Raw genomic sequence first — 27,311 nt, 5'->3', positions numbered from 1 at the left:
CAACGCCGAAATAGGTTTTGGCGGCTGTGGGGGAGCTAGAATTTTCTGGGACCATACTTTTTATTCCACCATGTGTTATCAGTTTCTCAAGAACACCAATCCAAGAAAAAAATTAAATGAAAAAATAAATGTTTACGAGTTGGTTGCGAAAATATTGACTTACTTTACAAAGATTGTAATTTTAAATCTGGGTATTCATATCAACGATACTGTCACAACATTTTGCTCTTTATTTCTGTTGCTACTACTGTAAATTATACTTTGATCTGATTTTCTGTATACAAAAGACAATTTTCGTCGAGATTACCGATGCAGATTAATTGGTTGCTAACTGTCACTCACCGAAACAGGTTCGGGTTGGTTTTCATCAGGCTCTGTATATACCAGCAGCGCAACCCTTTCTAAATATGCGTGATCTTTCAAACATAAAATACGTGTTTTTCCATCATAAAATCCTCATCACCGAACAAAAGCCGCCGCTGTTTGAATGAAAATTTGCGCTCTAATGAATCAGTAAAGCTAATCTGCATATTGCTCTGGCACCCAGCGTCCTTCCTTCCTAGTGCGGCTGTCACCGATTCATCGCGATTAGGCTCAACTTAATCAATTCGACAACGGTTGGCCTAGAAACCACACCGCTTGATTTTCTATGACGATGAAAATTTTTTGTTTTGTTTTTGTGATGTCGACAACCAATCCGGCAAACATTAACGCTAGGGACGAGTTGACTGTCTTTCGGATGCCAAAGTTGGGTCATATTTTGTTTGAATTAGTAAAGTTGAATAAATCCTAAAACAACATTAATATTTAAATGCCATTCGTTAGCCAGGCTGTAGCGGGGGCCATTTGCGATCGACAGCGTTCGACGGGTTTGGTCTTTTGTGCTGGCAGAGAAATTGATGAACCATTTTGCACGTAAGTGGCCAGTGCGCGCTACGTCGGTTTTGAGCCTTCCATTATGCTGTGGCAGCCGTGAGAGAATATGGGACGCGTATTGTCAGTATAAAAACAGCATTGACACAGGTTCGGCGGATCGCGTGAAACGTCTGACATGCTAAGGTAAAACTGCCGACTCAAGGAGATCGAAAGGCCGGAGGGGGGGAAATTGCTTTTATAAAGTGATTTGCTGTGGGCCGCGAGTACCGTTAAACATTCGATGTTGTTACTGTTCACTTTTGCTTCATTTAGACGGGCGGATTCCCTCTGAAGTACACACTTTATATCTGATTCATCGCGTTCAGTCAACTACGAAGCAAGGATAAATTCGGCAGTAAACATCAAAGCAAAACCACCGAAGACGATAGCAGAATATTCACCCGCGAGATTAAGATAAACCGAATGCGGCTGTATTGAGCGCAAAAAGTTGTAAAAATAAACATCGAATCTGATTCGAAAACCAATTTCATTTTATTCCTTTTGCCGCTTTTATGGCAAAGAGCAATAAAAGCCACTGTTGATCGTACGTATTTCTTTTATTAATATTTGATAGTATCCAAAATTTTATGATTTTATTGACACAAATCGGTAAAGAAACGAACCTCTGACTGTTGCTTTCTTCGCCTGCATCCTACTAGGCCACTGCTTCGTTGAAAAAGGCTTTATGACTTTTGGGGCACTAGCTGCTGCCAAGTCAGTGCAGTGGAAACATCGAAGGTGAACCGCTTTCTGGCAAACTGATAGGATCGACAATAATTTGTGTATTCCTCCATTCGATGTCGACAATTTTATGAATCAATATACTCGCAATTTTGCCGAATCGGATGAGGGCTGTGGCCCAGTCGCCGTTATGAACGTGTAATTTGGTGTTTTCTCGCTTGTGCTTGGGTTTTTATTTGTTCTATAAAGTTTATTGATATTGGCATCCTATGTTCGCACATTTGAACAGTGAAAAAATAAATTATCAGCTGACACGAGCAAACAGATGGTTTATTCTAGTACAAGACCGTAAAAACGGACTTTCAAATGATGATGATGTGATTTGTAATGAACAATCAAATGGTTTATTAACAATTTGATTTAGTTTTAGCAAATAGAAGGTACTTTTAATGATATTAAAATAATACTCTATCTAATCTCTAACTAATAGCCCCCCACGGTGCTCCCACAGACCGTTATTATAAAAAAATGCACCAAAGAATCTAAGTACACCATTTGATTCGTTATGACGTCCAGAATCTCTGGTCAAAATTTCAAAATCATCGTACGGTACATTTTTGAGTAATGCCCTTTTGAAGGTCGTAAAGTACAAAAAAGTGATATAAAAACGACGAAATACTCAATGTAAAGCACGTTTTTCAGCCAGAATTTTCTGAAACAACTTCCAAAATAGTTTCTACACGTTCCAAGTATTATATTTTAAGTCATTTACAATTGGTGGAAAGATTTATTTGAAAATCCCACAGTGCACAGTGGTCTGTGGTTTTTTGTCTATATTTTTTCTGTGATTGTCAAAACAATAAATTTTACAAAATATTGAGGGAAGCTTTGTTGAATGCATAAATTCTTAGAGCATTTTGTATTGTTTTGACCATTACAGACGAAATTATAGACAAAAAACTGATTTTAAGGAGGGGTGTTCCACAAAAAACTTTATTTTATCGTGTTTAACGTACAGATAGAACATCGCTGTATTCAGCAATTGTTTTTCTTTTAAAATTTTCCACAACTTTGCTGAAGGAAGCAATCCGGTATATTGAAAATTAGAAAAAAATATTTTTTTTATCTAACTATTAGGTGGATTGATCGAAAAACCAAAAACGCCAAAAGTATGGCCTTGTTCTATGAAACAATTTTGATGGAGACATTGAGTACATTGAATCAATTTTTCATAGTCAAATCTAGAACGATCACGATTTTTCGAATTCAGACCACTGTGCACTGTGGGATTTTCAAATAAATCTTTCCACCAATTGTGAATGTCTTGAAATACAATACTTGGAATATGTGGAAACTATTTTGGAAGTTTTTCTATAAAATTGAGGCTGAAAAACGTGCTTTACATTGAGTATTTTGTCGTTTTTATATCACTTTTTTGTACTTTACGACCTTCAAAAGGGCATTACTCAAAAATGTACCGTACGATGATTTTGAAATTTTGACCAGAGATTTTGGACTTCATAACGAATCGAATGGTGTACTCAGATTATTTGGTGCATTTTTTTTATAATAACGGTCTGTGGGAGCACCGTGCCCCAAAACTCATTGAAACTCAAAACTTCGGTATTATCCAGGTTCAATAATCACTAATCCTCGAACATGAAAGGGTCGTGGTAAAAGGTGGATTGATACAGTAAACGAAAAGACAATCTTCCAGTTTACATAAAATTTTTTTGTTTGCTTTATCCTTTGAAGTAAACTCGAGATCACCTATCCAAAGCAAAAGCATCGAGAATATAAAAGTGTACGGCATTGAAAATTAGCAATAAGGGTCGAACGACTGCCTCAGCAGTATCGGCACAAAGGTATCGCATAAATAGCGCAATCGAAACAAATACATGCCAATAATGGCGTTAATAACCATACAAATGCGCATTTTATTTGTTCTTCGTATCACGCTTTAATAAAAACATAGAAACACGTTATCGCCTCTGGGTCTTTATGTACCTTCTGTTAGCATTTGCCAGACAGAATATTCTAGGTTTGTTGAAGCGAGGGGTGCTGCGGAAAGAAAGCACTCTGTTTTATCTATGTCTTCAAAGTACATATAGTAGCTCTTCTGTGTAGAATAAATAGGGCAGTGTTACCTTCCAGTTTTGTGTTTCTGGTTAGCCAGATTTAAGTTTTGTAAAGCCAAGTTTTTGAACAAACTATTTCTTTAAACTTATATTTAAAAATAAAAGTATTTTAACGTAACTACACGGCATTTCCCACGATTTCTGGAACGAGATTAATTTTCTATCTTTACCTAATGAAATTCTATCCGCTTTCGGGTCCGTTCGATGACGGAAACTAAACGATGTAGTACGCATTGCCAATATCGTACCAATTCCGATTTTCGCCACTTTGCAAATAACCTTCCCCTTTGCGGACGACCAAAAAAACCTTTCCGAGAAAACACAACCGACGGAATCTAATAACAAGAACGGAACAACGAAATAAAATGAATAAAAGCGAATAAACAAAGGAATAATAAAGGCAAATTGAGTGCTACATGTGCATCATGTGCCCCCATTGACACCGCCCATCTCGGAGCTGCTGTTCGCATTCGCCACATGTGTCCTGGGGGGTGAGCCAGCTTTGAGATTGCTGTCTCTTACAATAGAAAATTATATGAACTTTACAGGCCCCCTAATATTTGCGCCTTCATCCGAGCTCTATGTGGGCCAGGGCGCGTGATGTTTTTCGTTTTTGCTGCCTCCCGGAATGGGGCATGTTGCGGACGGGGACCGAAAAGCAAACAGATCAGCGCGAATCTTCGATTTTGGATCTTTCCCGACCGTCTCCGAATGTTACTGTGGGTGAAGATAAGGGTAGGTTTGCCATGTAGAAACAAGGCTATGTGTAAGCAAGGCCCGGGGCCCATCACATACACCTGGCGTTGAAGTTTTTTTTATCTTTCTCTTTAGCAAAATGGTTGGACGGAAGGGAAAATGAAATAAATACAAAATTATATATGAACAACGCCAACAACGCTGGAGGATTCTTTTTGCCGAGGACGACTGTTTGCTGCAACCTGGGCTGATAGCTGTGTTACTGTCGTTGACGGCGTGTCGACGGGAGGTGCCGATGAGTTGGAGAACATGCCAAGTGAGCCGAAAATTGAACAGGATATGGTCTGCATTGTCTACAACCTCAGCATAGCCAGCAAGTGGGTATTGTTGTCCGTACGGATCTGTTCGCGTAGGGAATAGAAATGGTGTCATGCTGTGTTTAATATTCGAGAAAATATGTGCATGTGTACTTCTGTGTGCCCAAAAGTACCACCAGCTAGCGAATTTTTCGTGAGTGCCAAACTCTGCAATAGATGGTGGAGATTCAGCTCTCAATTGGCCAGATGGCCGGCTGTTGGAAAATTAAATTACGTTCAATCGACTACTGCATTAAACCATGGGGATACTGAACGACATTGCTGCGAGTAAAAAAATTGCATTCTTTCCATTTATTCTAATGTTATTAAAGACATGAGATTGCCACATTAAACACTCTTTTTCTCTTCTTATTTTATTAGATGAATCCTCAAAGATCTTTTTTTTCTTTTTGCAAAAATTATCATCATCATCATTACGATCGTTAACATATAATTTAATGTTATCCGTTCTCTGCTCCGTGCTTCTCTCGGTCCCACTCAGATTCGTTGAACCGCACAATCATTTGAAGCAATTTTTCGCGCTGTTTGCACCTCCGAAGCGCCAATATTCTCTTCCCCTTATACCGTGCCGTTCCACAGAGGAGCACCAACTACCTATCAACATTTCAATTGAGGGCTCACCTCGCCTCGGGAGATCCATTTCAACTGGCATGCTATTCATGTATGCCGTCGGTGGAAAACTTCCAAGCGCCCAGACGATGATGCAAGATTATTACCGATCCGTACGGTTAGTGGGGGCCCATGGAATGGAAGTGCAGTCACGAGTGTGCAACAGACGGATTCCCCAAACACCCGGAGCAAATATTAAATATTGAACTATTAGGGGAGCAATGTACGCGAGCTGCTTTTTTGCTTTTCAGTATTCGGAGTGGTGTTTTTTAGATGTAGGTTGGAGATCATAGCAAAGAAAAAGTGAGTGGTTTGACTATGTTTATCGATGAAGTAAACGTGTTTCCTGTCCTGAAGTTTGTAATACAAATTGGAGTTTACATTCCATGTTTAATAGCAATCATCATAGTATTTGGCTGGCTATTAATTCAATTGGATGTTTTATATAATATATATAATCTAAACTTTTGCGATAGAAGTTGTATTAAGCCAACTTTCCAACTGATTACCATGCGACTCCATTGTTTTACAGTCAATGGAAGCGCTTGAGGTTTAATATGGTGCATAGAATTGTTTGAGAAAAACACTTTATGAAATAATTTCAAAATTGTAGTGCAAGTTGTATTCGTTTAAGATATTTTTTTTGGATTTGGAAACGAGATTTTTGTATGCCAATTATCTAGGGATTCTATAAGGTTAAAACAACAGTCACACATTCAAGAAAATAAAACAAAATGAGGTCATCGTCATATCAAAGCCAGGTTTTTACTGTCCAGATACTAGCAAAAAATATATTAAAAGCAGTTTGGATAAAATCATGTATTTGAAGAAGCCAGTTCTTGCTTAATCAGGCTACTAGTGACACGAGATCTTTAAAAATGTTTTTTTCGTGCTAATCTGTAGTAAAGTAGTAAAAAAATAATAATTGCTCTCAAACTTGTTTTAGTTGGCGGACCCCTCGGTCGCCATGGAGTCAGCAAATTATTGGAAAAGTGAAAATTTCACATTTTTATCGAGCTATATCTCACAATTGTGCTCAAAACCCTCTATAAACAGCGCGTCCTTGAACAGCAAACATCTAGGTCTTTCACATAAAGTGTTCAAAATTTTGTCCGTCATCTTGAATCTAATCTGTAACACGCGTTTTTGAACAAGTTGCCTTCCACCGATTTCAGTTTTGAGAGCGGCATGTGGAAACTGAAAGAAAATCCTACAAGATACATTAAAAAAACCCGGTGTGCACACTGAACGGTAGCTGCGTATTGCGCATACAGAAAGACCGTTGAGTATGCAAGAAGTAGCTACACAGGGTAAATTAACCTGTGGTGGGCACTTTTACTTTGTTAAGCTATATTGAACCAGCCTTCAGATTAACTACATTTCTCTTAACATAAATCAGGGATAATAAATGTGTGCAATGCAGTTTGGCTTGATAAGATGTTTTCCGATGGATGTTTCGTGAAAATCCTTTCAGTTTTTGCATAAATTCTGTTCATCTGGTGGGTGGCCCACTATAGCGAATTTTATTCTATTGTGTGGCTATGCAGTTGTTGTGTGTGAGCTTTGAGTAGAAATCTTCTACAGCACTAGATTAGGTAGAATGATTTTAACGTTAACTGTGGTCGTTATCGTTAACTGTGGTCGAAAAAAAAAGACCTTACTGTGTTTTTTTTTATACGAGGGATGCGTTTCAAATTTGTATGGGATCGCGTAAAAAGACTTTTTTGAGCTGCGTAAAAAAACTGTGTAGAAATAGACCTAGACTTTGTGAAAATTTGTTGTGCTATAAAAAGAAAAAAGAATCTAGGGGTAAATTAACCTTCAATGGACCACCCGCCAGATTAACTGAATTTTTGCGAAAACTCGAGGGACTTTCAGACAACTTCCTTCGGGAATCATCTTACCGATCTAGCCAATCTGCACCAGAATCACGAAAAACATTTATAAATTTCGATTTCTGTTAGGAGATAAATTGGATATAAATTGGATTTACGAATAGTTCTTGAGATTTTGATGCAGATCAGCTGGATAAGATGTTTCCCGGTGGAAAATTTCCGAAAATGCTTTGAGTTGAGGGGATTTCCAGAAAACTTTCATCGGGAAACATTTTGATCAGCTTGGGTAGAACTACCTTGGATGGACGAAAAACTGGAGGTCCTCATGGTGTAAATTGGAATTTACAAATATTTCGTTTAGCTTTGCTGGATAAGAAGTTTAACGCCGGAATTTTTTTAAATATCCCATGAGTTTTCGCATAACTTTAGTTAATCTGCCCGGTGGTCCTCTAAAGGAAGTGGTCCGTCCAAATTAGTTCTACCCTAATTATCTGCATGTATCTTAGGTTTTTTTCTCAGCTTTCAAATCAAGTCAATCTCAAAATTTTGAACACTTTATATGAAACCCTTAGATGTTTCCTATATGGTGTCCAAATTAGTTCTACCCTAATTATCTGCATGTATCTTAGGTTTTTTTCTCAGCTTTCAAATCAAGTCAATCTCTAAATTTTGAACACTTTATATGAAACCCTTAGATGTTTCCTATATGGTGACATGCTGTTTGTAGAGGCTTTTGAAGCAATATTTTGGGATTTACTTAGCTCAATTAAAATATTATTTTTTCAATTTTCTAATAACTTACTGACTTCTTGACAAACAATACAATTATTATTTTTTACACAAGAAAAAAGAATTGTTAAAGACCTCATGTCGCTAGTGGCCTGGTTTCAGCGAAAATTGCCAAGATATTCTCCGCTTCTCGGCCAACCTGCGTTGCCTTGGCTAAGTAAGAACATGTGACGGAATCTTTGGCGCAGAAACCATACTCCGGCGGTAGAGAAAATGCTTTGCCAACCCTACATCTGTTCACCAAGATGATGTGACTCGTCTGATCTCCATGTTAGGACAGCGTCTGATCTCCATGTTAGGAGCGGGTTATCATTGTCCTTGTGTCAGCGTGTAACTTTAAGTTTCTGAAAATGACTGTATTTCCGAGACAGCAAATTCAAAACTAATTCTGCCCTCATTACACAGCTCTCCCTGCTCTCCATACGTTTGGTAAATAGTCCGACAGCGACTGACAACAGCACACACATACAATGCCAAACGCTCGGTTATTTTTCATCTCCTTATGTCTGTTGGTTCTTCCAAGCTGCCGCTAATGACAGCCCTTACAGCGCAAAATCCGTCGGCACACGTGAGGGCTGTCAGGTGATTATGATTCACGAGAGTGAGGCCGATGATATAATGCAAGCGAGGTAGTGCGAAACATTTTTTTTTCTCGTATGGGGAATAATATCAACAATGGGAAAATATATAAAACAGTTTGCTTCGTGTTCATTAGGGCATATTGGCCTAACAAAAAGGAGAAACGAAGGAGTGTGAGTTCAATATCATCGATGATAACCGCAGCTGATCAGCAGGCTGCCAACAGCGCAGGCCAAGCCAACAGGACATCCTCAAAATGAACAAAACTAGGCTGTCATGTCCAAGAGAACATTAGTCAGTATATCGTCACACTGCAGTATTTTTCCGAAGCCTGCTCTAAACAGAACTGACACGATGGTCCCTCGGCGAGACAGAGGGTTGGGGAAGGCCACCGCGGAGAATAATGTGTTATAAATAACGTACGAATCGGAACAATCGGTATGAAACTACAAATCGCTCTGCTTTCCAGAATGCGACATGATAATCTATGATGCGCTACAAGCAACATCGAAGTCGTGGCACTGCAGGAACTTCGTTAAACGGGAAGCAGGAGTCGGGTGGCTACCGCTTACCAGAGTTGTGGCACCACTAGTGAAATGGGAACCGGCTTCATAGTACTCGGCAAGATGCGTTTACGTGTAATAGCCAACCCGAGGATGTACGAGTTACGGACAAAGGGCCGGTTCTTCAACTACAACATGATCATCGTGCACTGTCCACGTGAAAGGAGATCCGACGACGAGAATGAAGTATTCTACATGCAGCTGCAGCAGGTTCACGGTAGCTGCGCACGAAAGGACGCGAAAATCGTCATCGGGAACTTTCATGCTCAGGTAATACCGGATGCAATGTACGAACAATAATCGGGCTAGATAGTCTGCACGCCATGTCTAATGATAACGGCTATCGTGGTTTGCAGCTTTTCGTGGTATGGTAGTCTGAAGTACCCTCTTTCCTCGTAAAGATGTGCACAAAACCACTAGATCACCATCAGACAAAGAATCAAATCGACCATGTTCTAATCGACGGCAGGCTCTTCTCCGACATCATGAACGTACGACAGTGCAAATATAGATTTGAATCATCACCTGGTAGAACCGGATAGAATGGAGAAGACACTTACGTACAACAAAGGCCACACCACGGCTTCTATTGCGCAGTTGTCACGCTTGATGTGAGGAATGCGTTCAATACAGTCAGTTGGGACTCTGTGGCACTAGCGCTCAGGAGCATCCAAGTACTGGTGTCGCTGTACAGGATTCTGGGAAATTATTTCCAAAACTGAGTACTTGTTTACAGAGGAAAATGCTTCCCAATTACCACAGAAGTTCCGCAAGGTTCTATCCTGGGACCGGTGTTGTGGAGTGTCATGTATGACGGGGTGTGGAAACTTAAGTTCCCTGTAGGAGTTGTGATCGTCGGCTTTTGTCTCCAGGTTAGTTACCAAATTAGCCAGGAAACTTGATAGAGCCAGGAGGTTACACAAAGCATAAAAGCCGCTCCCCGAAGCAATACGTAGTGGTCGTCCCGGGGAGAATTATGGGCTGGAGGCTTTATTCAGTAAAACTCCACACTACCTGAGGTTGGTCTCTCAGATGTTTTGCAGCAAATTTTCCCTCTACCTGGAATAAAAAAACAGGAGGGTTGTGTGCAAAGCCACGACCGCAAGGTTGAAGTAGAATACTTATACAAGAAAGGTAACCCGGCTGCTTGCGTGTCAGTCATTTTTTCTAGTAAATAAACGTTGACTAATCAGATCAATCGAATTTTGCGCTTCAACAAGGATTGACCATTTTCAATAATATAGTAAGTTGCTTGTCATGGTTGGGGCTTGACAGTTTTTAAATTCTGAGATGAAATTTTTTCGGATGTCGCGCTCAGACTGAATGAAAAGATAATTCAGTACGTTCTCAGACACAGAGATAAAGTAAAATTTATAACTTTTACAAATTTAAAAATGTGAATCAACTCATTAGAAAATATTAACATTTCAATCAAGTTTTTATTTCATCCTGAAAAGGATAATTTGTTATTTATTTTAGTATCGGATGAGATGCCGATCACATATTTGCGTTTTCACTGACAGTGCGAATAAAGTATTCCTTGTGATAAAATAAACAGTGAAAAGCTGATTTAACACTCAAAACTAGACGGCTCAAATGTTGTCAAAATGAATCAACTTTTCATTGAATGCATTTACTAGTGCCCACTATCGCACAGAGACTGCATTTCACTAAAGTACCTCACTGCATCAGCCGCTATCGATGCTGAGATCCGCTGCAACTAGTGCGCTATCCATAGCCATGCCACAGTTGTGGCCGCTATACGCTGCCATTGGTATCCACTGTCCCTGCATCAGCTGGCCCAGCTAATATCGTTGCTGGAATCCACTACAACTAGTGCGCTATCCATTACTAAAATTACAATTATCTTATATTGGGAAGAATCTTAGAAAATTTTCCAATCTATTGATGCAAGAACGGAGGAAATCCATCGAATACTAACCGATTTATCAGCATTTGAAATTGGACATATTTTTCACTTTTTTCGGTTTTAGATTTTCATTTCACATCCCTATGTAGCCGAACTTCCTGAGAGAAGTATTCTACTTCAAAAAAACACGGCTTGGGACTGGTGGCCCCGTGGTTCTGTGGTTAGCGATATCGATCGGCATAGCTCTCCCATACGGTTGTTATACCGGGTTCGATTCCCGATCAGGTCGAGATTCTTTTCGAGCTGGAAATTTTATCCTACAACATGCAAAATGTGCCAAAAACAATATCGATTACGAATTCTCTCAACTAGTCTAATTGAAGGAGACCGCATTAGTGCCCCAGGCTAGCGTGTGATATTGTTATTGTTGGGACTGTTTGGTAAGGTCAGTAAGTCAAGTTATAACATCCCTTTTAAAATCAATTTCGTATGAGAATTTCGAGTGGGATGTACAACTCTCTCGGATCTTACAAGAAACCTTAGACAAATTATCAAGATGAAGGATTTCTTTGTCTTTTATTGAATATAGTGCTTTTTAGGAACAAATTTTTTAACAATTCCGTATGTAATACGTTTGGTTGACGACATAAACATACATAATAGTATATGTCAAGATTCGATTTCTTGTATTCGTTTACTCGAATTGTTGTTGAGAATTTGAAGTTGAAGTAAAATAAAAAAAAAAACATTTGTTCACATGTATTACATATCTTCTAAGAATTTCACACCTTTGTCCCGGACAGTCACGTATTCAAAGAAAGCGAGGATAGAGTGCTACCTCAATATAACTCCGGATCTGATCTGAACACATAAAACAAGTGCAGATTTATACTGCACACTTCCGGCTTCTACCGAGCGCAGTTGAGTTGATGGAAGAAGAGTAAAAAGGAAACAATGCGAATTACTAGTATAAGATAGATTGAACGAGTCATGTATAAAGAGCGTCTCCCTGCGGCCAAGTACACTGATAAACGTTTTGGCAACATGTGAACATGGTCTCCTAGCACACGGGACAACGAGAACGACGACAGTCATGGGGTTCAAGAGAACGGTAAGAAGCTTTTCCGTTTCGTATGTGTGCGTGTGTGTGTGCGAGACACATTATCATTTGGGATTCTGACCGAAAGCGAAAAACCAACCACATCTGTTGTTGATTTGGTGGCATTAGGAGAAACGTTTCCTTCTTTCCGAAGTCCAACCATATTATACCACATTGCATTGTTGCTTCTGACACAATCTAGTGGTGAATTAGAAGTTGGCTGGGTACACCCGAAGCGGGGAAAGACGTAACCTTAAGTAATCGGGATCATCCAGCAATGGATGGCAGCGGAGATGGATTGTGCTTTCGAGTTGAACATTGTACTTTTCTGTTCGTGTTTGTAAATGTTGCCAGGAGATAAATGATTATCATTTCGGCCACTGTTAATGACGCCTGCACGATTATGATAAACGTTGCTCAGCTTAACAGGTGATGAATAATAAGCGCATCAATGAAACTTGTCTATTCATTTTGAATCGAGAGTAACGTAGAATATAGGGTGGCAGGAAGATTTAGCTGATTGAACGGGGCGAACTGTGGTGTAGTAAATGGCGGCTTGTGTCAATAACGTATTCTGCCGACGACAAGCACAACGACTTTGAGGCTGATAAGGAATATATATCTTTGAAGTCGCTAGTATATTTGAACTCGGGTAAAACCTGCAGACGATGGTTTGATGAATATTAGAACTGAGCCCGGATTTGACCAGTTTATAAATTAACGTTTCGAATTTGTGACATTTTATTCGTCTTAAGCTTAGAGAATATTATAGGTCACTACATCGTTAGAGACATTAATCCAAAATATTTGATAACAAGATACATGTACAGAAACAGTATATGGTATGTCAAGGTTTAAATTTTGATTTTTTTACCCTCTGGTGCTCAAGCTCAGTCGAAAAATCGGGAACAATGAATAGCCGTTGTACCATGTTTAACACCACGCTTAAAAATCACGATCCTCCTATTTGTAAAACACCTCCGAAAACAACACGATTTGCACACGAGTTGTTGTTAAGTAGTAATTGCGCTGAAATTACCACCCGTTTGTTGTTTCCGAAGTTATAGTTTTTTTTTCTAGTAGCCGTGGGCACTCGCGTAAAAATTAAATCAATTATGAATGATGTTTAACATTCCCATAAACTTTTCAAACGGATGAAAGTTAATTTTATTAAATTATTCATGAACATGACAGGTCCCTTCCTAGGCCCGTCACGTGGAGCTAGGGAACGCTATTGGCACCCAGGCGAAAGTAAAAAATCATGTTAAAATTCCAAATCTCGTTCACCTACCTTACCATTATTTCGACCCTGTTGAGTGTGAAAGCTTCCACCTTCCGCTTCCGTTCCACTCTATGACAAAGCGTGCGGTTCGTTCCACGCAACTTCCCCACCTAGTTGTACCGTTCGTGCACCGTTTCAGGCGTGGTGGAGAAATTGGTTGCAAATTAAATTAAGTGACACGAAATCACTGTTCCTACCCAATCCGCCATACAAACCCTCCACCGTCTTTAATATTTAGTAAAACACTAGAATAAATCCAGTCTCCACATAAAACGCAAACGACCAGCGTACCATTTATTTTAAAATGTGGTACTTCACGATTAAAGGTTTTATTTTCTATGAATCATTCTCAATTTCCCTATAGACCGTTTCAAGCTTGGGTTAATTTTACTTTCGCACTGAAAATGTATCGGCATTCACGCTCATCGTCGGAAGCACCGCTCTTTAATTTGACATGTTGTTTGCGGAGGACTGACGCCTGATTTCTTAGATCGCGGCAATGGAGGCGGTGAAAAATGTAATATGTACTTACCGGCATAGTTTGACTACCGTGAAGGGTTGTAATAGCAGCTTGAGCTTCTTGATGCGAGGTAAATTTTACAAAGGCGCAACCTGGAAGGGAAAAGAGCAACGGAAGCAAAACGCTTTGTTAATGGGTGTGGCACAAGGAGCTGGTTGACGTCTCCCCACTCCTCGATTCACTGTTCGCGCGATAACAGCCGGTTATTTGGCCATTTATTTTGAAAGAAAGTCACTGTTGTTGATGGAGAAGTGAAGAGACGGTACTTCAAGATTGGTTGAGAAATTATTGTCGTTACTATATACAAAGTTTAGTCGATAAGCAATCTCGGTCGGAAACCGATCCAGGATAGTGTATATCTAATTTAAGTGTTTACATTGATGACTATACGAGTATAAGCGATTTTGTATAATTTTCAAATTGAATCGAAACCACTTTGCAGTATTGTTTAGAATGTTTTTACTCCTGAAGCTGTTCGGAATTAGAGTATGACTTTCGGCTTCATTTATTATTTAAACAGTTAACATTCTAAGATAGGAGTGCATATTGGAATATCGAAAAATTCGAGAGCATCATAAAAATTGTCCAATTTGAAATACATACAATACAACTCAGTCATTTTTTTACGGATTTGCTTTCAACCAAAATTAGTCACGCGTGTACTATAATGCGGAAGATTGTGTCCATGTGATGCTAATTATTGTTCTAGTGAAAAATGTAAATGCCTTGATTTGAACACAGATATCGATCAATCAGAACTAAAAACAAGGCTGAATATTCTGAATACAATTTTTTGCAAATTACTTGTAAAATCGGGTAAGAAACGGCTTAAGCAGTGGCGCCTACTTTAATCAGTCGAAAAAATTAGGCTTTAAATTCATGAATTTTGATCAATATCGACAATTTCAATGATGGAAACGAAAACTTCGATCATCTTGCTATCTTACGAATATAAGAAATAAAATTAAATTAAATAAATTTGAACAAGAGATACCGTTAATCACAAAGGAATCTGTGAATAGACTTCAATCGAAACAAATCAACTTAAATTGCAGCCATTCAGGCGCCCCTTCGGGTGCTGAAAAAAATCACCTGCAAAACAGATGCAAACTGTTTAAAATAGGTTCGAATGATTGGAGTAGTGTCCCTCGATTGGTAACTTCTTTGAATATTGTTAAAGTTTGGTCACTTAGTTTTGCAACCTGAAAACGAGTGCTGACGTTCTTTAAGCTGCATAGAATATGCTCCCTACCCTACCTTTAGTTTCGTCACGAAGCATAAGTCAAAAGGTACATTTTAGTTTATCCCAAAAGAAACTTAGCCTTTTGCTGAGTGAGCATGAAAACAGATATAATTTTACCAAGAAGATCGCGATCGCCCGTATTAATCTGAAGAATAAAAGCTCAGAAACGTTTTGATAGTTTCGTTTATCCGTGCCATAAAGACATCGCATAACTTGACCCGTTATGTGCTCGACAAAAAAAACCTACCTCCTACATTTCTGGGGCCCTCACAAATCGAGAAAAATTCAATCAAAGGTTCGATTTACAGCCAGAAAATTTGAAGAGACCAATTCAACCTGAAACTTTCCTTCACGCAAACCCATATCCCTTAATAATACCCATAAAAATATAAACTTCACAATTGAAAGGAACTTAACAACAGACTCCCTTTCTTGGACGTCGTTGTAGTCAGAAAGTCTACGGACTTGGAATTTGAAATTTATCGGAAACCCACGAATACAAAACGGGTAATACCTAACACTTCAAACCATCCCTTCCAGCATAAAATGGCATCCTTCCATCATATGATCCACCGCATGGAAACTTTACCTCTAAGTGAAGTAGCCAAGCAAAAGGAACTGGAATATATTTTCGAAATTGCTAAACTTAATGGCTACAATGGAAGTATCATTCAAGCCATTGTCGATAAAAAGAAGCGTGCTCAAATTCGGAAATCTTTTACAACACTCACCCCAATAACAGAAGATCTGAAAAGGGTAGCCGTTGAATATGACGTTAACTTGACACGCCCACTTCGTTCAAAATTTAGAAAATTTGGGATGGATATTGTCTACACTAGTAGAAATACCCAACTCAAAACAAAATTAGGGTCTACCAAAGACCCTATTGATACCCTGAACAAAGCTGGAATTTATAAAATTGCATGCAGTCATTGTGACATGGTTTACATTGGACAAACTAAACGTAACCTATTGATACGTTTCAAAGAACATTTCGCAGAAGTGACCAAAGCAAGTAAAGTTTCAACAAATGCCCCACCACACCATTTCAAATCAAAAGTGGCTGAACATATTTTTAACGAGGAACATCCACTAACTTCGGATAACATTCACCTCCTCCGCCCCGTTAATAATTTATGGAAATTAGACGTAGCTGAAAGTTTAGAAATTTATAAACAACACTCATGCACGCTTCTCAATAAAAACGCAGGTAATCACCCCTCATGGCTATTCAATCTGCTTCCCAAAAACCCCAGACATGGTACGGTAAACAATCGACCGCATAATTCCCTACCTAACTCCAATTAAGGGTGCTAAATTTTCATTTTTACCTACTACAAATAAAAAAACAGGATTTACGCTTTGCTCTTTACCAGTCCACATAGGCACTGAGGAAGACTGTACGTCACAGTCGAAATATATATTTGCGGACTGAATTTCAATATTTATTTCCAAAAAATTTAGTAGAGTATAACGGAAACCGATAACTATTTCTTTGATTGATCTCAATCACTCTGCTAAGACGCTCGTTATAGATTTTCTAGATTTCCTTCAGTATTACTTTTTCGCGAGCGCCAATATCAGAACTATATCACAACTATATGGGTAACGGGCTTCCAGCCTATATTCAAATACAAATACTTTTTTAAACTATATCCATAAGAGTTCACCTTAAATTCTCTTGGAATGACACACATTAACACACTATTTGAATCGGCCCAAATTTGGGAAATGAGTTAGTTCTGGTTTTTCGTTTGCTAAACAATTCCAGAGTCTAGAGAATAGTTCATTCGAATTATATTTATGCAATGTGATTGTGAACAATAATATGCAAAATATGGGGTTCGAAAATGAGACAGGCTGGGGAGGTTGTTTTAAACTTTAAATGTATTGTAGAACAGGTACATTACTTTGGTTCCAGCTATTTATTTTTTTTAAAATTTGACAGTTTAAAATAAAGGTATAGACTATTCCGAAAATTATAAATACATCTTCTTTCTTGAATAAAACAAAAAATACAGGATTTCTCGGGTCATTTTATTCAAAAATATAGATAATAAGTGTTTTCTTTCCAGTTTCAATTCAAGTTGGGATTATTTTTCGTAGGATACGCGAGTTCTCTAACTTTTCTCTCAACACTACTCATAAGCTTTTGCACAGTGTGTTCTCCGACCATTTTTACCACTTTAAACCAATCTTTTTTAAATTTTTCAACATTGTCCGCTGGTTTGACATATTTCCTCAGCTTTGCCTTGGTCAAAGCCCAAAAACTTTCAAAAGGGCGAATTTCAGGGCAGTTTGGAGGATTCATCTCCTTTGGGACACATGTGACATTATTTATTTATACCACCCTAGTGCATCCTTAGAGTAATGGCAGGAAGCAAGATCGGGCCAAAAGATTGGAGGATTGTTATGCTGTTTAACCATGGGTAACAACCTTTTCTGCAAACACTCTTTCACGTAAATTTTACCATTCATTGTGTCATTCGTAATGAATGGACGAGATATTTTCCCACATTCACAAATGGCCTGCCAAACCATTACCTTCTTGCCGAATTTTCCGGTGTAAATGGCTTTCACTGGTCCAGGGACATCCTTTCCTTTCGGTGATGCATAAAATTGCGGTCCTGGCAGAGTCTTATAGTTTAGTTTTATGTAGGTTTCGTCATCCATGATAACACACCCCATTTTTATGGTCAGAAGTTTGTCATAAAGCTTCCGAGCTCTCGGTTTCACAGATTCAGCTTGTTTTGGATTTCGTTTTGGCTGCTTCTGCTTCCGACGGGTCTGCAGACCCATTTCTCTCTTGGCACGCATAACGTTACTCGTCGAGGTTCCAAGTTTTCTCGCCACATCTCGTACTGATACTGAAGGATGCCGCTTGTAGTATTCCTTAACCTTTTTGTCCCTTGTGGGTTCAACAGGCCCGGGTTTTCTACCACGTCTTGGGGCATCAGTAAATGTGCACTCTTCACAATACTTCTGCAATGCGGTTTGAACTGCTCCGACACTTATACCTTCTCCTCTGGCTAATTTTCTTATAGAAAGACCACTCACGGTGCCCCATTTGTGCACAATTCGCTTTCTTTGCTCGGGAGAAAGGCCACGCATTTTCAAAATTTCGCACTTAATGTTAGAAAAAATGACAGCATCTGTTCCTTTTGGATGTAAACAACAGGACGCAGCCAACGTTTGGTTGAATACTGCACGTTATTTGAAATGACGGTTGCTCGTAAGTGCATTTATAATTATCGGAACGGTCTATAGGTATAAATCATGAGCAAAAAAAGTTAAATTTTATCTATACACGCAACATTGCTACTTGTTTCTTTAAAAATAATAATAAAAATCATTCTTTTTGTAACAAGAATGTTACTCAAAAAGTAATAATATTCATCTCCAATCTCAAGTAGCAACACATTTTGTCATGTTTTGCGCACATGCTACGAGACCGCGACTATCAAATAATGGCCGTTACAACTACTTGCAAAATTTCACTCAGTAATTCGAAAAAACAACGAAAAAATCTCTTCCTGGTAACGAATTTGTCATTAAAAATCAATAAGATTCATTTCCAGTTCAGTGACAACAGCGGCTGTTGACGAAAAACAGAAAAAGGGTTGACCGCAAGAATGACTTGAGTGGTGCGGGACTCGTCAAAGGTACGAAGAAGCAGCAGTTTCCCGGCAACTGTCAGCGTTCTGACAAGTCGAGCACATGCAGAAGAACTGTCGTTTTAAGAAACCAGAAGGAGATGCTATAGCGGCAGTCGATAAGAAGGCAGTAGACCAGAAAAAAATCTGATACTGGGAAGATACAGTTCTACCTAGACACAGGATGCAGTGATCATTTGGTGAAGGCTGCAAGTCATCTGCGGTCAATGCGGTTAATGCGGAAAATGAAAGATGCTCTCATTATCGATGTGGTCAAGAATGTCGTGACGCTGGTCGGAAAGTATGATGGAGTAATTCATCGTATGTCTAACGAAAGAGTAGCTTCGGGAAACTTGCTCTTGGTCAACAAGCTGTTACAATACAAGATGGTATTGAAGTACTATTTACTGCTCGCGATGGCCAAGACTGAGCGGAGTTCAAAAGGGACGGTGAACTGATCGGTGTAGTGTACCTACGAGGCAATATATAGGTGCTGACTTCGGATGTCGTTTCTTTTGGGCAAGCCAATATCAGCGTTACCGGGATAAAAAACTTGTGGCATCGTCGTATGTGTAATGTAAGCCAATAAGCACTACACAACCTTGCGAAACACGGACCCAAGGTTTTGGAAAGAAGCTGGATTCGATTGGATTCTGCGACTCATGTGCTATGATAAAGCAGTGCCGCGAGCCGTTTGAGAGTGTTATACAACGCACATTGTTTTAATCTATACCATCAGGCACAGATCAAAGGTGTTCCGATGCTCCAAGAACTATGAAGCCATAGCTATAGCTCAGTGGCAGATAAAAGTCTCGCCGTGGAACAAGGCCGCGAATATTTTCCAAATGAGCGATTCAACTACAAAAAGAATCAAGAAACCCCACAATAAAACGAAAGCTTCAATCAAATGCTGTTTGAAAAGCTAAAATCTATTCTACCCAATTCAAAAGGTGCGAAGATGTTGTGGTGGCTCAGACGGCAACGCACCTCCAAACGGTGACTTTACCTGGAGCATAACCCTTGCAGAGAAGTGAACGAACGCTAAACCATCCTTTGACAGGATACGGCTTTTAGGATGTAATACTACAACATGTATTCTGAACCAGCAGAGAAACGAAATTAGACCCCAAAAGCCAAAAAAGGGTAATGATTGGCTCCGAATGGATCCCAGCCTTGGACCGTTTTGGCGAGCAAAATAGTTATTACAAGAAACGTCAAATTCAACGAAGATTGTGTCCCTTACACTGAGGCGGACACAGTGGTTCGCAGATCAGAAAGTAACTTCTCGTTCGAAGTTTATGGCCACAGTCTCGTAGTTAAGCAAGAAGCACGTAGCGTTGAGCGTTGATATGGCTGAAGTAATTTGGCTAGCCGGGATGACCCAATACCTGACATCAAACACCATTTTATACGGGACCACATCGCAGATGAACGCTTACGAGTGGAACCTATTTGGACCGACAAACAGTTGTCGGACATCTTCACGAAGGCGCTGGACGTTGGATGATTCAAGGACCTACGGCAAACTGCCAAGTTTTTGGTCATTCTTAATAAAGACGTGCAATCATTAGAATTGTTTTTCGATAAACTGTTTCTCATTCGTTGAAGTTTGCCTGAGTATTTGTCTGAGGTCCGATGTTGTCCAACGATTTTTTATTAAATCGATAAATTTGAGCAATAGCAATCTAAAAACTGAACAAAAGTGGCGATCATTCAAATTAGTATTATAATTATGATGATCATTTGGCGCCCTTCGACGATTGACGAGCAGGTGACCGCCTGCTTCGCCTTCGCGTAATCTGCCCCTGCATACGTATACGAAGCAAAGAAAAAGTATGACAAGAGCTTATGTGAATGGTTTCCAAGACTGAAATATGCTTTTTGAAATCACAGCACACACATTTGCTTTCTTGCAAGAAGACGCAAGCCATGTTGAAAACACACACTTCATCGCAAAAAAGTTCACTCGCACCTATTTGATACAATTAAACTCGTCCTAATCTAGAAAACTCATATTCGCATCTCCCCTAACTCTTGTCACAAAGTATTACATCATTTCATTTCCAAATAAAGCGCGGTATGCAGTTGAAAAGAAATTTCTTATCCTATCTCAATCCTATGTAAAATTCTTATGAACGGTACGCAACTGAAAAGATATCAGGAACCGAAAGTGGCACTAGATTTCTCTTGGTGTAAATACTGAATGCTGTGAAACGAAATGTCACTTTTTCTGATACAGAATAATGAGCAGTGGCATTACTTAGGTGCAGAAAGAATCATGCAGTTAATTGTTTGCTGATCTGATCGTATCTCAGTCCCAAGGTTCGCCGTTCCAAGCATAACTGTACCAGCGTTTATAAGGTTACCATAGAACATGGAACAGATATGCTTGGAACGGCAGTATAATCCTCCATTTTTTCCAGTTTTAGCTTTGGGTGTTCCCAGCGAGCTCGAAAGTGCATCAGAAGGCTACAAAGTAGTTGCTCGCTGGGTTCGTCGCTTCGACATTTGCTTGGGGGAAACCTTATTTAAGTTGTTTCCTTATTTCGCTCTGGTCGATCTTGCCCTGTTCTAAAGTGAAGGAGTTCAAATAATTAGTACATACGTAAAACTTGGCAAAACTAATTTTCAATTGAAATCAAACAGGCAGCTTGCCTGAGCGTCTGTTCTCCATGTTAGGGGCGGCTCAAACAGCGTCTGATCTGGAGCAGAAGGCTGAGTTATTAAATGCGGTGTCTCGCCAGCTACACCCAAGACGGTAGCCCCGTCGCGAGACTAGGCATCGCAGCCCTAGTAGCAATCCAGAAATTACGAATCAAGAACCACAAAGCTGCTGGAAAGGACGGTCTCCCAGCCGAACTTTTCAAAACTGGGAGTGAGCAGCTGTTGCGTGCTATCTAAAAGTTTGGGCCTAAGACAACCTACCAGCGAACTGGTTGGACGAACTCATTTGCCCAGTCAACAAAAAGATGCTTGAGATTATGCTTGAACACGGTTTCCCAACTGATTTGATTAAGCTGATTCGTGCCACCCTTGGCAGGTTTTCATCATGCGTCAGGATAGCGGGCGTAATCTCGTACCCGTTCGTGACGTTGGACGGTCTGAAGCAAGGTTACGGGTCCAGTACGGAGATCTGGCGTGCAACGGAGCGGTACCAATTTTTCGAAGTCTCATATGCTCCTTGGCTTTGCGGATGATATTGATATCGTCGGTAATAACCGCAGAGCAGAGGAAGAGGCATAAGGCATCGTACACAAATTACATAACGTAAAAATCTAAATTCCAGACCCTCTCCCCCCCAATGTCACGATAGGTAACGTTCGATATGACTCCCCCCTAAAATTACGTAACGCTGAACAGCCTGATCTCCCTCCAAAATTTTCAATATCAATTAAGTAACGCAGACTCAACCCCCTTCCCCCCCTTCATGCGTTACGTGATTTGTGTACGACGCCTTAGTGCCTTTTGAAAGGGAAGCAGCGAGAATTGGACTTATCATCAACTCTGCCAAAACAAAGTACATGATGGCTGGTAGGGAGCGTGGAAGTTTGTCGAATCTGAGATTGTGATAGATGGGGGCATTTATGAAGTAGTCGACGAATTTGTGTACCTTGGTACTCTTGTGATGTGTGACAACGATGTTAGTCGCGAAGTAAAGAGACGGATAGCAGCCGCAATCAGGACCTTTTACGGTTTCCGTAGCCAGCTGAGGTCCCGCAGCATGCATGTCCGCACGAAATTTACGCTCTACAGGACGCTGATCCTCCCGCTGAGGCCGACCAGCGAGCACTGATAAAACACGGCAGGCTACAGTGGGCTGGCCACGTGGCGCGAATGCCGGAGGAGCGACCCTCGAAGATAATATTCAGCAGAGAGCACGACAGAGGTCGGCGACTCCGTGATAGACTCCGTACTCGTTGGATGTGTGGTGTGGAGGAGAACGCCCAATCGGCAGGTGTTAGGGCCCCTAGGGCCTAACTTAGGGGCGGTTGGAGAAGACTAGCCCAAGACCGAGTGAAGTGGAGACGTATTCTGGATTTGGCAGTGGGTCGTTAACGACCTGTCGCCATGAAAGTAAAGTAATTACCAATGATATTTTTTGAAATTTTCTTACGAAGCGAAGAAAGCGGTCACCGAAATAGTAAAAACCCACTGGAAGTTTTCTAGTCTTGAGAAGTGAACTTCCTCGTTGTGTTAAATTCGCAAAAGTCAATAACGTCACTGGCAAGCAGTTGAAATTCATTCGATTCTCTTAGTTACAATCTTGCATGCTTTATTGACACATGTCATGCAATTAGGGAAGAGCCTGTTTTCATCATAGGCGATGAATACGCAGCACACTTTCATCATTTTTCGTTCCCATTCCGACACTATGGACACTATGGAAACCGATTCGGAGGATGAAACATTCGAGCACATCAAACTGGCGTGTTCTTTTTCATATTGCCAATAACAATCATGCGAATTTTTCGCTTTTGATTGACAGGTTGCCATAGGAGATAGTTGGAATACTTCCTAAACAAATTATCAGCATCGAGTGTAGTGGATTCGAAGTTTTATTCGATTGCAAGATCCATCCAATTACAGTAAACAATTTTTTTCATCGGAATTGTTTGTAGTAGTGTTGTAGTTCAGGTCTCTGGCTCATTTTTCTGCATCACAGAATTTTATATTAGAATGTCATTGTTTCGTAATTGATTTCATAATCGCTTTGGATTCCATTTCTCTTCCGTTCTTGAAAATTGTTCTAAGGCTCAGAGGGAAACCTTCTGGGATGAATCAATTTCGAGATCCCTCGCACTGCACTAGCGCAACAGTTCAGCGAGCAAACAGAGAAAAAACAATCCTCTTCCGTAGTCATTGAAATGATTGAAAATATTCGCCGCTGGGAAATCAGATTCCTGCCATCGTGTCGTCGTTTGTCGGTGGTTTGACGTGTTGAATGAATGCGCAACAAGCTATGAATAATAAGCTAGTGATCAAATGCTGGGGGAAAATTACCTTGGTTACCAGCTAGTGAGGGTATCGACAGTCCTCAGTTTCACGTAACACGTAGACAATTTTCTGTCGTGCATGTAAACAGACCCCATTCCTAGTTATGTTGAGAGTGAATACAAAAGAAATATTTGAGTAGATGATTAGCTTCCAAAGTCCATTTTAGGTGACAATTCCATTAAAAAACAAAACCAGCACAGTAACTATATAGCAAATTTAGTTAGTGTTAGCCAAAAAAATCAATTAATGGTGATTGAAATATGTTCGGAGAGCATGACAGATGCAACACAACGCCATTTTGTTCATAAATCAGATTTTTGCAATTGTACATACATACTCGGTTTCTGTCGTTTCGATATTGCTCTTCTAGCATTGAAAGTTTGCTTCGTATTGTTTTTTGGTATATTTATAGAGAAAAATGAAAAATAAAAATGCACTGAGTAGACGGCGACTACCCACCAAACAGGCTATGAGAATGGAATCAAATAAAAATGAATTAAGCGTTGGAGCTGAACCGCGCTTTGTGCAAACCATTCTACATCTGGCGGAGTGTAAAAACTGTGGAAAACTGTTTTATTGGAAAAGTTGAGCACAATACGAATGCACCGAGAAAACCGTTTCCACTTGAGTGGATTGAATATCTACATTGTTCCAAGATCTAAACAGCATACTCACCAACCGCATTGAACCTCCATGGTTGTTGTCAATTATTGTTAAATCTTTAAAAATGTGCTTTTCTATTCGAAAAAAGATTTCCCACCGTGCATTATGCCAACAACCGGTCAATACGAAACAAATCGAATCACATGTGAACTTGCGCAGAGCAATATGTTGTCAATGAATGAATCCAGTGTTTATCCTGTGTAGCACTACATGAAGCGAATGCGTTAGAGCCACCCACGGTAAAGCTGTGAGAATATATACAGAGGAAAGGATTTCCAGCAGCTTTAGTTTGAAAAATAATACCCACCATCCGATTGAAAATACTTTGCACTGTAGTGGGTTGGGCTAGCGGGTGGGATTTTCACCACACATTAAAAATTGTATTTTGTCAACCGGAGTTTGGGCTAAGCGTTCAGAACAACAAAACAAGGGCAGAACAATCTATGAAAACGGGGGAAAATATTTCGCCAAATAAAGTATGCTGGAAATGTAGTTGATTTCAACAACTGGTTACCCGGTTGGAAAGCGTACATGATGCATTTTTTCCTCGCTCCTGTTTTCGCTTTCTGAAGGGCACCCAAAAAGAAAGTTGAGAGATGGCGAACGTGCTGGAATTGTTATTGGAAGATATTCGAGACAGCGCTAAAACACTGTGAAAGTGCTGCTGCTGCTGAATGAGTGGTATGTTTGTTTTTCATTTCAATTGTTGAACGTAGGTTGAGCTTTTTTGGAAATGACTTTTCAATAGAACGGATTTTCGCTACGTAAACAATGTGCTTCTTACACATTATTCAATATTTTCATCATAAGCGTACCGAGCTTTCATTTTGACTGAATTTTGAAAATTGTTGACTCTTAACTGATCAACAACGTAAATCGTAATGTCGATTGTAATTGTGCTTGACCCAAGCTTCGCGCATGCTTCTATGATTATTTTAACCACTTCAGCAACATCAAATGTTGCTACAGCAATTTCGCGGCAGGAGATTTTCAAGCAACAGCTTAAATGATGTCTATGAGAAAAAGTTACTAAAATTTCAGGTGTGCCTTTGCCGTCACGTGCCAGCCACATTCAATGCACGAGGTTTGACCTTTTTGTCCGCGCCCGCACGTGCCTGCGAACATAACAAAACAGTGGGAAAATGAATAAAATTAATTATCTTACTTCGTCTTTGCGTTTGAATTTGAATTCTCACCCGAGAAGCGTCGGCACGGAAACCGATGGCACCGAAACTCGAAAGAGACAGTAAGTTCAAAAGGAAAAGGAAGCTTTCTCGCAAAACAAGACCTTTGGGAAAATTAATGAAATTGTTTTCCATTTAACCTTGGTTCTGCATTTGTATGTTCGTGCATGTTGTTGAAATACGAAAGTCTTTCTCCCGATTTTCTCGGTGAAAATGAATACAACCTAAATTACAATGCTTTATCTTCCGTTCGTTCCCCCAGTATGTTGTCAGTAGAATCAGTGCGCTGTTCTATTTGGCGTACACATCTTGCATCCGGAACGTCCCTGGAACATCCGCTTTTCTCTATTTGTCGGAATACCCGTGATTTTACGTTTCTGCTTTAATATTAACTTCTTATTCAAAGACCGAGTTTCATCCCAAAGCACGTGAGCGAACATCCCTCCACCTAGTCCGTCGTCAAGAGCAGGAAAATGTTTCCAAATGAGATTTTTTTTCCTTCCGAACCACACCGCCAAACTTGTACCCGAACCCGGCCGACCATCCCTTCTGCAAAGTATCTTCCGGTCGTCCTCGTCGAGCTTCTTTGTTACTGGTTATCAGCGAAGACTGGGGTTTCGTTTCACGGCTTTTGCCAGTTTGAGCAATGGGTGGTAGCGGCTTCAATTCTTCTCGGTCCCAAGACGGTTTGCCACCGGGTATTCATTTAGTCGAGACACCCATCGGTAGGTACGTCGTAATAGTTACCAGATGCTAGACAACGCAACTTGGATGAGACATCCACGGCAACGGGGCTCGGGTGAGGAAACTTAACGTGATTGTATGTTAGTATGATCGTTTTATCTTAGGCTAAATTAAATAAGCACATGGGTTATTTAATTTTGCTACATTACTTAAAATTGCTTCCAAACATATGTTTATGTACCTATTTGTTGCACTCTGCGTTTTTTTTGTTTAATAATTGCCCGTGAAAATTTCTTCAAACATAATAAGTAGCTATGTGCAATAATAAATTATTGAATGTTTTAAACAATTTAGATTTCTGTAGAATATCAATGGACTGTGTTTTTTGTAACAACAATATGTTATGCAATATTCACAAAAAATGAGCTTCGTCATCTAATCCATTAAGTTGAGCACTTCTAAAATTACTGTCTCCATCGGCAATAAAAGCAAAATGCAATTCCGTTTCTATATAATTTTATCTTCGTTCACCATTTCACTAGGATTTAAATTCAATTCGAAGCTTTTCCAACCGATTCACCTTGTCTTCGATCTTTCGTGGAGAGCTTCAGTTGGAGCGTGCTTCCGCATAAAGCAGCAGCAGCAGCACGCAAATGTTTTCCCAGACCTTTCTGATACGCATACACTCGCGGAGAAAACTCGATCATGCCCGCACAAATCTGTGTCTTCCGTGGCACTTCTCGGCCAAATTGCTAGTTTCCGTTCGGTAACAGGACCAATATTTGTACCACACTTTCGTGCAGTGACTTTCCCGGCACGTTTCTCTATCTATTTTGGAGCCGATGCCTTATGCTGTCAGATAGGTTTATTTCGATACAAACTGCTTCACGCCTTTGGGTTTCGCTCTCGAGGTGATGTCGCTGGAGACGGCGATAG

At 39.9% G+C, this 27,311-nt stretch overlaps 1 protein-coding gene across 20 annotated transcripts in view; it reads right to left on the bottom strand.

Moving 5' to 3' along the window:
- Positions 1-27,311, bottom strand: part of LOC129722531 (CUGBP Elav-like family member 4) — an 868,765-nt gene that overhangs the window by 75,462 nt on the left and 765,992 nt on the right. For all 20 annotated transcript variants that reach the window (XM_055676019.1, XM_055676017.1, XM_055676031.1 and 17 more), the window contains one exon: positions 13,966-14,045. In XM_055676019.1, coding sequence (XP_055531994.1) covers positions 13,966-14,045 — 80 coding nt within the window. The remainder of the gene's footprint in view (positions 1-13,965; positions 14,046-27,311) is intronic.

Source organism: Wyeomyia smithii, chromosome 2 (genome assembly GCF_029784165.1).
Source record: "Wyeomyia smithii strain HCP4-BCI-WySm-NY-G18 chromosome 2, ASM2978416v1, whole genome shotgun sequence".
Lineage (NCBI taxonomy): Eukaryota > Metazoa > Arthropoda > Insecta > Diptera > Culicidae > Wyeomyia > Wyeomyia smithii.
Note: the sequence above shows the minus strand (reverse complement) of the source record. Positions and strands in the feature narration are given on the sequence as shown.